This window comes from Rhinopithecus roxellana, chromosome 12 (assembly GCF_007565055.1).
Source record: "Rhinopithecus roxellana isolate Shanxi Qingling chromosome 12, ASM756505v1, whole genome shotgun sequence".
In the NCBI taxonomy this organism is placed as follows: Eukaryota; Metazoa; Chordata; class Mammalia; order Primates; family Cercopithecidae; genus Rhinopithecus; species Rhinopithecus roxellana.
Window position 1 is genome coordinate 131,629,018 of NC_044560.1, and position 9,324 is coordinate 131,638,341.

At 59.3% G+C, this 9,324-nt stretch overlaps 2 protein-coding genes across 6 annotated transcripts in view; both read right to left on the bottom strand.

Moving 5' to 3' along the window:
• LTBP4 (latent transforming growth factor beta binding protein 4) overlaps window positions 1–2,103 on the bottom strand; it is a 29,217-nt gene extending 27,114 nt beyond the window's left edge. For 3 of the 5 annotated variants that reach the window (XM_010380839.2, XM_030942711.1, XM_010380840.2), the window contains exon 1: window positions 1,813–2,103. In XM_010380839.2, coding sequence (XP_010379141.2) covers window positions 1,813–2,062 — 250 coding nt within the window. In that variant the 5' untranslated portion in view covers window positions 2,063–2,103. The remainder of the gene's footprint in view (window positions 1–1,812) is intronic. The other 2 variants (XM_030942709.1, XM_010380838.2) reach the window with 1 other exon arrangement.
• Window positions 2,104–2,401: 298 nt separating this feature from the next.
• Window positions 2,402–8,929, bottom strand: LOC115900762 (latent-transforming growth factor beta-binding protein 4-like). Its single transcript, XM_030942365.1, has 6 exons — window positions 8,863–8,929; window positions 6,385–6,853; window positions 4,194–4,252; window positions 3,893–4,028; window positions 3,269–3,378; window positions 2,402–2,457 (listed from the first exon to the last, which is right to left on the bottom strand). The coding sequence occupies exons 1-6, from the start codon at window positions 8,927–8,929 to the stop codon at window positions 2,402–2,404; spliced, it is 897 nt and encodes a 298-aa protein (XP_030798225.1).
• Window positions 8,930–9,324: the final 395 nt, after the last annotated feature.

The window sequence follows — 9,324 nt, forward strand, 5'->3', positions numbered from 1 at the left end:
GACTTTAGTGCCGCCTAGTAGACAACCAGTTTGAGGGTGCTGAAAGCAGGGTTTAGATAGTGAAGTGGAATTCCTGGAAGTTATCAGCACTTAAGAGGCTCAATTGGCTGAGACCGTATGTGGAATCCCCTCCCCTCCCAGCTAAGGATTAGGTGCCAAAGGCTTTTTATTAATGGCTGCCTGTGAGGAGCACAGTGTCTGGAGTCCTCTTGGGAGAATCCACCTATCAAGACCAACCCTGGGGTTCTCTGAAGATAAATGGGATCAGAAGTTCCTGGGGAAGGGAGTGAGCTAGAAGAGCAGGACTTCTGGACAATACTACAGAGTTCTCTAGGGAAAGGCACAGCTTGGGAGGTGGGAGGGAAGAATGAGAGGGAACTTCACTGGAGGAGTGGTCTCTAAAGTCTGTTGCCAGGGGTGGAGAGGGGGCCTAGGGCCTAGTAGCAAAAACTCTGGGCTCCCTTAGGTAGGAGTGTGGGCCCACGACTCCAGGGTGGTCTAATAGGGGCTTTTAATTGAGTAGTGGGGCCTAGAAGAGGCTTAACTAGGAATCAGAATTGCAAAATGGGAAGGGTCTCTGATGGAGGTGGTGGGAAACCAGCCAGGTCTGAGGGCATTTCCCAGACTCCAGAGGCATTTATCTGCCTTCTCTTGGCCTGAGTGCAGGCCCCTAGGCCAGCTCCCTGGGGTGCCTACACCCAGGGTGGGCCGCTAGATGGGCACAGCCAATGTCATGCCCCACAGCCCTGGCAGAGCGGGAAGTTGAGGGCATAGGGGTCCCTCTGAGGTCAGCCTCCACTTCACATGCCACTCCTTGCACCCCCAGGGGCTTGGCACCCGCCTGGGCATGGCGCCTGGCACAGGCACATTGGGGCCGGGCCGGGAAAGAGTGAAAGAAAGAGGGAGGAAGGGGAGGAGAGAGGGAGTGGCAGCGGGCGGGGGCTCAGGCGGGAGATGAGCTCACGCCGGCCGGGCTGGGCTGGCTGGGGGCCAGGCTGGGCGAGTTCTCCGCGCCAGGGGCCCCCACTCCCCAATTCCATAGGGTCTGCGGGGTAGGGGGCAGGGAGGCCCCGATCCCAGAGAGTCTGCCCACTTTTGCATCCTGGAACAACAGGTGGCGCGCCCTCCCCCACCTCACCTGAACCCCCAAGGCTCCCCATCGCTAGGAGTGCCTGATGCATACACCTCCTGTCCCCTCCGCCCCCAGGGGGCGCCCCTTCCTTAAAGCCTCTTATCTTAATTTCTCTCGCACGTGGGACCCCCGCAACTCAGGTCCTGCGGAGACACCGCCCCCCCCAGACACACACACAAAACCCCCTTCTCTGTCCCCTCTCCCTCTTAGCTCTTCGGATCAACTTTCTTCTCTCCAGTGTCCCACCTCACAGGCATTCCCATACGGAACCTTCCCATCCAAAGACACAGAAACTGATACGTCCCCCATGCAGCCCTGAGACTCTTGCTTGGTCCCTGGAGACTCCTTACTCAGCGTCTCAGAATTCGAGTCCCCTCCCAAAAGTTCTCAGGCCCCTCAATTCTGAGATCCCCATTTTGACTCAAAGCATGAAAGCTGGCGCCAATTCTCTCACGTGGGACATCACAGGCCCCTAAGAACCCTCATTGCTTGCAAAATCGGAGCCCTCAGGACCCAACCCCAAAAGCCAGGGGCCCCCTTCCTCAAATAGCCCCTGCGATTCCCTTGCACTGTTGCATATGGAATCTGGGCTCCCTCTCCCTGGAGGACTGTCTCCTCCATCCCCAGGGATCCTCCTCCCCCCGGGAGTCGCTCTCTTGGGACCACCACCCCGCACTCACAGGCGCGGAAGCCGGGTCCCCCCGGGGCCGCCCCGCCGGGCGCGCCGCTGTCCACGCTGGTGGCGTTGCGGGGCGCGCAGGTCGGGGTACAGCGGGAGCCGGTCGGCCCATGGATGCAGCGCAGGCCGCACACGACCGGGGTGAAGCGCACGCGGAGACGCTCTCCGGGCCGGCCCAGTCCGGGCTGCGGCCCTAGCTGCGCCAGCAGCACCAATAGCGACACCCAGAGCAGCCGCACGCCGCCCGCCATGGCTGCAGCGCCGCGCTCCGCCGCGCCGCCGCCCCAGCCTGCCCGAGGGGCCCGGCCGCGCCCGCCCGCCCGCGGGGGAGGGCGGCCGCGCCCCCGCTCAGGCCCCCCCTCCCCACCACTCCCTCCCCGGCGGCCGCGCGGGGGCGCGTGGGGCTGGGCGCTTAGCCAGACGCTCGCAGGCTGGGCGCTAGACTCGCAGGGGTGAGCGGGGCGCCCCCTCTGTCCCCATCGGCGCACCAACAAGTGGACCAGGCCTGTAGGGGAGCGGCGGGGAAGGGAACAGGTGGGGGCGGGCGGGATTCCCCCCAGACAGAGCTGAATCCATAAAGAGGAAATCCATTAAGAGTAGTGGGGGCCGCATTTGGGTAGACAGCTAAAGTTGATCCTCTTCTGCCCTGGGCACAGAGAAAGGGGCTTCATCTTGATGGGGGCTATCATGTCACATCTGGGCAGTCAGGTGGGATATCTGAGGGATGGGAGAAGGGTCGCTGCACCTGGGCACATAAAGGAATTGGGCATCTAGATCCTGGGCAGGAGGCTGGGGCGGGGAGGGATACATCCAAAGATACAGCCACATCTGGCCAGAACCCCACACCTGGTGGGAGAAGTCACAATGGATAAAGGGAGACTGTGGGTGGGGGTACTAACTTCTGGCCCGAGGCTCACATCTGGAAGACTTTAGGGGGAGGGGTCACATCTGGACTGAAGGCCACAGCAAGAGGAGGGTTTTGAGGGTGTTTGAGATGAGGGGTATTCTAGAATAGGGGTCAAGAGCTGGAGTGGGAGGAGGGCAGGGGGAGGATTCGGGAAACAGGAGGAGGCCTTTGGCCCCCAGCCGCCCCGCAATCTTGAGCATTCGGTGCCCAGGCAGGCGCCAACCCGCACAATCGCTTTTGTTGTCTGGGCTGGTTCCGCGGAGCTTTCTGCCGGGCCAGCGCCCTCCCTCTTCGGCCGCGGGGAGCCCGGACGCCTGGCTTCCCGGCCCCACCCCTGCGGGTCAGTGCCTCTGGCCTGCGTCTGGTCCTGTCCTGGGCTCACCTCGAAGGGCCGGACGCTGGGGTCCCTAGAGGGGGCCTCATCCTGGGGGTGGGGGCTGAGCTACAACGGGGGCGGGGGGGAGGCGGCGGCTGGACCGTGGGAACCAGACGGCTTTATCTGGCCCGGAACCCCCCTCACCCCAGGCAGAGGAAAGGCGGATGTGCTTACCCGGGGCCTTGCCAGCGGGGGCACGCTGTGGGGGCCTCCTTCTCAGTAGTCCCCGGCCCCCGGGCCCCCGGGGCCTCCGCCGCTTCAGTAGAGCTCTGGCCTCCTGCAGCCTGGGTGGGAGAGGACGGAAAAGCTGCTGTCACCGAGTTAAGCTGACCTCCCCACCAAAGGGCCTCCATGCCAGGAAAATGTCTTTCAGTAGCTGCTCTGCCCAGCCCTCCCCCCACAACACCCATTTATGGGGACCAGGCCTCTAGTGGGAGAGAAACAAAGACCCTGAGAAAAAGAGAGATGATGGGGGTGGGGGGAGAGAAAGAGAGAAGTGGGAGAGAGACTTAGACATAGAGACAGGCAGTGAGACGCAGGGAGAAAGAGAGAGAGGAAAAGAGACAGGTAACTAGAAAGAAACAGAAAGGGACAGAAATAATGCAGAGATGGAAAGAGCCTGAGATAGGCAGGGAAGGGATGAAATAGAAACAGACAGACAGGCTGATAGCAAAAGAAAGAGCCGGGGAGGGAAGGGGGAGAGAGAGGAGGGAGTGGGGGAGGGAGGGGGAGAGGAAACGGGGGCAAAGCTGGGAGTTCCTGAGGGAGGATTTGGTAGGGGAGGGACTGCCCACTCACGTCAGTGGCTGCCAGTTCAGGGACACCTGTCTCTTCCTCACGCTGGGGCTGGGACTGGGCACTGCAGGCAATGGGTTCAGGCACTGCTGGGAGCCTGCACACTTTCTGGGCTGGCAGTTTCGGACCCTGCAGGAGGCTTCGGAGACAGCCAGGGACTAAGTGGGGAAGGAGGGGACCAAGTACTTCTCTACCAAATGCATTCAGCTCTCCCACTGGGATGAGGGGCGGGATGGGGAGCTCCCTGGCCCTCTCCTCCTACTCCCTTTTGCCCCCTACTCATATTCCATCTTCAAGAACCCACCTTGGATGCAGCGGCTCCTCCTAGACGTCTGGCCTGGGCAGCAGCGACAAGCAGCAACGCTATAAATAGTGGGGTGGAAGTCACTCAAGCCCTTAGCACCCCAGAACTCTGCAAAGGAGGGCAATCGGGGGAGGGGAAACCAAGACGAATCCTGAGGGGGCTTGAAACAGGTATATGACTAACTTGAGGTTCTTCTCCCCATGCCTCAGTTTCTCCATCTGTACAATGGGAGGCAAATTGGCTTAGACTTCGGGCTGAAGGGCACAGAAACCGTACTTTTGTCTTTTGAAGAGGTTTTGGCAGTAAGGTTTTATTGAAAAAAATACGTTATTTTAAAGCCTTTTAAAAGTGACTTGGCCGGGCGCGGTGGCTCAAGCCTGTAATCCCAGCACTTTGGGAGGCTGAGACGGGCGGATCACGAGGTCAGGAGATCGAGACCATCCTGGCTAACACTGTGAAACCCCGTCTCTACTAAAAAATACAAAAAACTAGCCGGGCGAGGTGGCGGGCGCCTGTAGTCCCAGCTACTCGGGAGGCTGAGGCAGGAGAATGGCGTAAACCCGGGAGCCGGAGCTTGCAGTGAGCTGAGGTCCGGCCACTGCACTCCAGCCCGAGCGACAGAGCGAGACTCCGTCTCAAAAAAAAAAAAAAAAAAAAAAAAAGTGACTTAAAAACAAAAAAAAGACTCGATTTCTATGCATTTCTAAGCCGGGACTGTGGGAATCTAGAACCCCGCCCTCCCGCACATCACGGTCCGGGACTCAGACGCCATCCTGAGCCTGGCCGACAGGTGGCGCCATTTTCAAAGGCCTCGGCAGCTGGGGAGGGAAGGCTCTTCCCTCTGACTGTGGGTCCAGCAGGGTGCTGAGGTGGAGGGGATACAGGAGTCACAGTCCAGGACCGAGAATCCCAGAGCCTGAATTCTAGCCCCCTCTTGCCCTTCCACGATGTGTGTCCATAAGCCAGCGTTTCTTGGTCTTTGGGCCTCAGTTTCCCGCCTGACCAGGAGAAATGTGCCGTTCTTGGAGACATCTCCGAGCCCAGAGGGTCTCAGTGGCGGAGCTTCCAGCTCCGGTTCAAGTGCGTCGCAAGGAAGGGGCCCCCCAGACAAGTCCATTATCCCCAGGCTAAGGGGGGGCTAGAGACTAGGGCGCACGCCCAGACCCCGAGAGGAGAGCAGTGGGGGCCTGCAGAGAAGGGGGTATCTAGCGCTTAGGCCCCTCTCAGGTGGGTGGGGCCGAGTGGAGGATGAGGCCATCTGGCGGGGAGCCTCGGGGATCCCCGATCCTGCCGTCATCCCTCCCGCCGTTTCTCCAGGTTAACCCCTTCCCGGCCCCGCCCCCGCCGCGGCTCGGGTTACTAAACGCATTCGCAGAGACCCAGGCGGGAGCGGAGCCCGGGGCCTTTGTAACGGAGCGCTGGGCCGCCAGGCGAGGAGGGTGGATGGGGGTGCTGGGCAGACGGCTTCCTTCAGTTCCGTCACCCGCAGACAGGAAGGGCGCCTATAGCCCCCAGATCTATAGGGAATCCTGGATCTCTCGCGGTGAAATCACTGGAGCCTCATTCAATCCCGGAGTCTTCTAATTCTAGGAAACTTGAGCATCCCCAACCGTTCTGAAGCCTGAGGACTTCTCCACCCCACCCAACTCCCCACAAGCCCCTCCGCCATCAACCCGAGAGTCTACGTCTTCCTGACCAGTTCAAAAAACCCAAAGGTCCCTTTTCATGAACACAGAGCCCCCAAATCCTAGAAAACCAGGACAACTCAGCGGCCTCATAAAGTCCCTCCAGAATCCCCCAACACTTTTCCTCCTATGCGCCCAAAAACTTGGGGAGCTCCATCCTAGCTCGAAGACCCCACACGTCTCTATCATTCTAGGAGAGCTCAGGCCCCCACCCCCTCCCCCGCCTCAATAAACTAGAGATCTTTCCTCGAAAAAAAACCCGGGATTCTCTGGAGACAGCCTTCTCCACCACAATAAGGGGGACCCTTTCCCCTAAAAATCTCAGTACTCCCCGAATCTAACCTCTACAAATTGGGGGCGCCTAATAAATCCAAGAGCCCTCCTTGTATCTCCGAATCGAACAGTGGGTTCGATTTCCTTTAAATCCGAAAGCCCTGGTCCCCGTGGACCACCAGACTTATTGGGTGGAAGGGGCACAAGGAAGCAGGGGCCGCAGCGGGGCTTACCTGGCCAGGCGGCTGGGGACCCCTGCGACCTCGACGACCTGGGTGAGGCTGGGGCTGGGGCTGGCGGCGGAGGCGGCGGCTGCGAAGAGCGGCAGCAGCAGCACCAGCAGGAGGGGGCGGCGGCCGCTGGTGCCAGGCCTCCGCATCGTGTCGGGCGCCGAGTCCCGCTCCGGGCGGGCGGTCTGTCCAGCGAGTCCGGCTCGCCGCGGCCCCGCCCCTGTCCCCGCCCCCACCCCCGCCGGAGGCCGACTCACTTTCTCCACCGTCCAGCCAAGGGCTGTGAACTTCCCGCCAATCACAGCCGGGCGCCGCCAGCGCTCGCCGTGCGGCCAATCAGGAGGCAGCAGGGACAGGTGCCGGACGCGGGGCGCGGGGGACCTCGAGTTCCCCACGCGGTGGGGGGAAATTAGGACTCGGGTACTGGCTCCGTGAACCTTCTCGTGGAGCAGAGGTCCCAGGCGTAGGGGTGCTTACGGGGAGGGCGTTGAGGGCAGGGTCCCCTAAACTGGACTCCATCTGGCAGGCCTCAGCCCTCTGTTCCCAGTTCTGGGAAAACCGGGTCACAATTTAGCTCCCTCGTTGGCGTGGAAGCTGGAAGCCCCCCCACGCGTACCCCTTTCCACGCGAGAGACAGGATTCTGCGAATGGAGCACCAACCCCTCACTAGGTCCCAGCTCCTGCCCCTCTGAGGGTCCCAAGTTCACAATGGATCTTCTCAAAGAATTGATCCCTTCTCAAGGCCCTAGGCTTCAGGGGTTCCAGGCTCACCATCTGCAAAAGCTTGCTCCCCGAAGCTCTGTCCCTCAGTAAACCCAGCCAGGCTCTGCCCCTGACCCACACACTCTGCTCCCAGGGGACTCCTGGCTCTGCTCCCTCCTGCACACCATTTATCACCACCCCCCGAGGGTATCAGACCCCCTTCCTTACCTGAGTCTTTTAATGCTCCCAAGAGCAGCCTCCCACCACCCAGAATTACAGACTTTCTCCTTAGAGAGTTACCAGTTCCGGCTAGGCGCCCCGGCGCAGGCCTATAATTCCAGCACTTTGGGAGGCGGAGGTGAGTGGATCGCTTGAGTCCAGGAGTTTGAGGCGAGCCTGGGCAACATAATACAACTCTATTAAAAATCCCCATCTCTATTAAAAATCCAAAAATTAGCCGGGTATGGTGGCATGCGCCAGTAGTCCCAGCTACTCGGGAGGGTGAGGTGGGAGGATCGCTTGAACCTGGAAAGTGGAGGCTGCAGTGAGCTGAGATGGCACCACTGCACTGCACTCCAGCCTGGACGATAGAGTGAGACCCTGTCTCAATAATAAATAAATACATAAACTTATATAAAAGAGAGTTCCGATCCCCTCCTTGCCTAAGAGTCTCCACCACTAGGAGCTGCAAACCACAGGGGACCTTAAACCACGTCCACACTGGGGTTCCAGGCTTCAAGCCTTCAAACTCAGAGTCTCAAGCCCAGCTTGAGACTGAATGCTCTTGGGAGCATTCAATGACTCAGGCAAGGAAGGGGGTCTGATAGCCTCTGGGGGTGGCTATAAGTGGGGTGCAGGAGGGAGCAGAGCCAGGAGTCCCCTGGGAGCAGAGTCTGTGGGTCATGGGCAGAGCCTGGCTGGGTTCACTGAGGCACAGAGCTTTGGGGAGCAAGCTTTTGCAGATGGTGAGCCTGGAATCCCTGAAGCCTAGGGCCTTGAGAAAGGATCAATTCTTTGAGATCATTGTAAATTCAAGGCTCCACCCTATATTCTCTGAAATACAAACCCCTTCTCTCCCAAAGGCACCACCCGCAGAGCTTCACTCTGCCTCTAGTCACCTCTTTTTCCACTGCGTTCCAGGCCACACCCTTTCCCACAGAAAATTGGGACGTGACCACATGTAGGATCCCAAGCCCACCCCTTTCATGTTTGCCTCGCTTTGGGATTCCAGGCCCCATATCGCACAGCAGTTGAATTCTTAAGGTTTCCAGTTCTGTAGCGTTAGCCCCGCCCCCACCTCGTGGATCACAGGCTCCACCCACACAGGGTACTAGGCCACACGCCCGTGACCACAGAGCCCACCCCAGACCAAGAATGGCAACTGATCTAGTGGCACCCCCCACCCTGCACTCCTGCTCCTTCTTCCAATCGAGGAGGGTGTGCAGGACTGACGGGGAAGCCCTTCACCCCCCTTACAACGAGACACACAGGCTGACTCACATGGCTATACACTGTTACTGCCACCTACAGCAATCCATGTCTCCATCCCACACTGACACCCAGAAATCTGGGTCCAGCACTGTCCAGGGACACACAGTTCCTGAGGCAGTGACGACGGCACTCACTCCATTCACAGCCGTTCCTGGGCTGTCCCAGAGCCCAGCTCTGCCCAATGACTGTACTCCATGACCCTGTTTTTGTATAACCCCCAAGACCCCTTCTCACATGACCCTGCAGGACAGCATATCCCTGCCCGCTTCCCCCCTCACCACCTCCTACCCTGTGGCTGGAGCATTTGCTGGGGGCGCTGCTGAAATTTCTCCCTTCTGTCCGGGATCCAGCGCATCTTCAATGCTTGTTGCTAGGCAACAGCCTCTGGCTCACCACTGCAACTTCCGGCTTTAGCCTGCCCTCCCCCTAGAATTTGGAGTCCCCAGCTCCCAATCCCCCCTATCAGTGTCACTATCTCCCAGGGTCGTGTCTATGTCACCCCTTGGATCCTAACTCATCTCAACCCTTCAGAATCCCTCAGAGTTCTAGTCCCCCCGCATTCCAGAATCTTCCACCCCTCCCTTCATGCCCTCTCATGCACAGCCTGGGCAACACACAGAGTTAATACTACACTAGGATAATACTATCTCTAGCATTTAAAAAAACCCAGCTCTTCAGTGTTCTACATCTGCTGACATCCCAAATTCCTCTCTCTGTTTCTCTCTCTCTCTCATTTCTAGAATGAGGCTG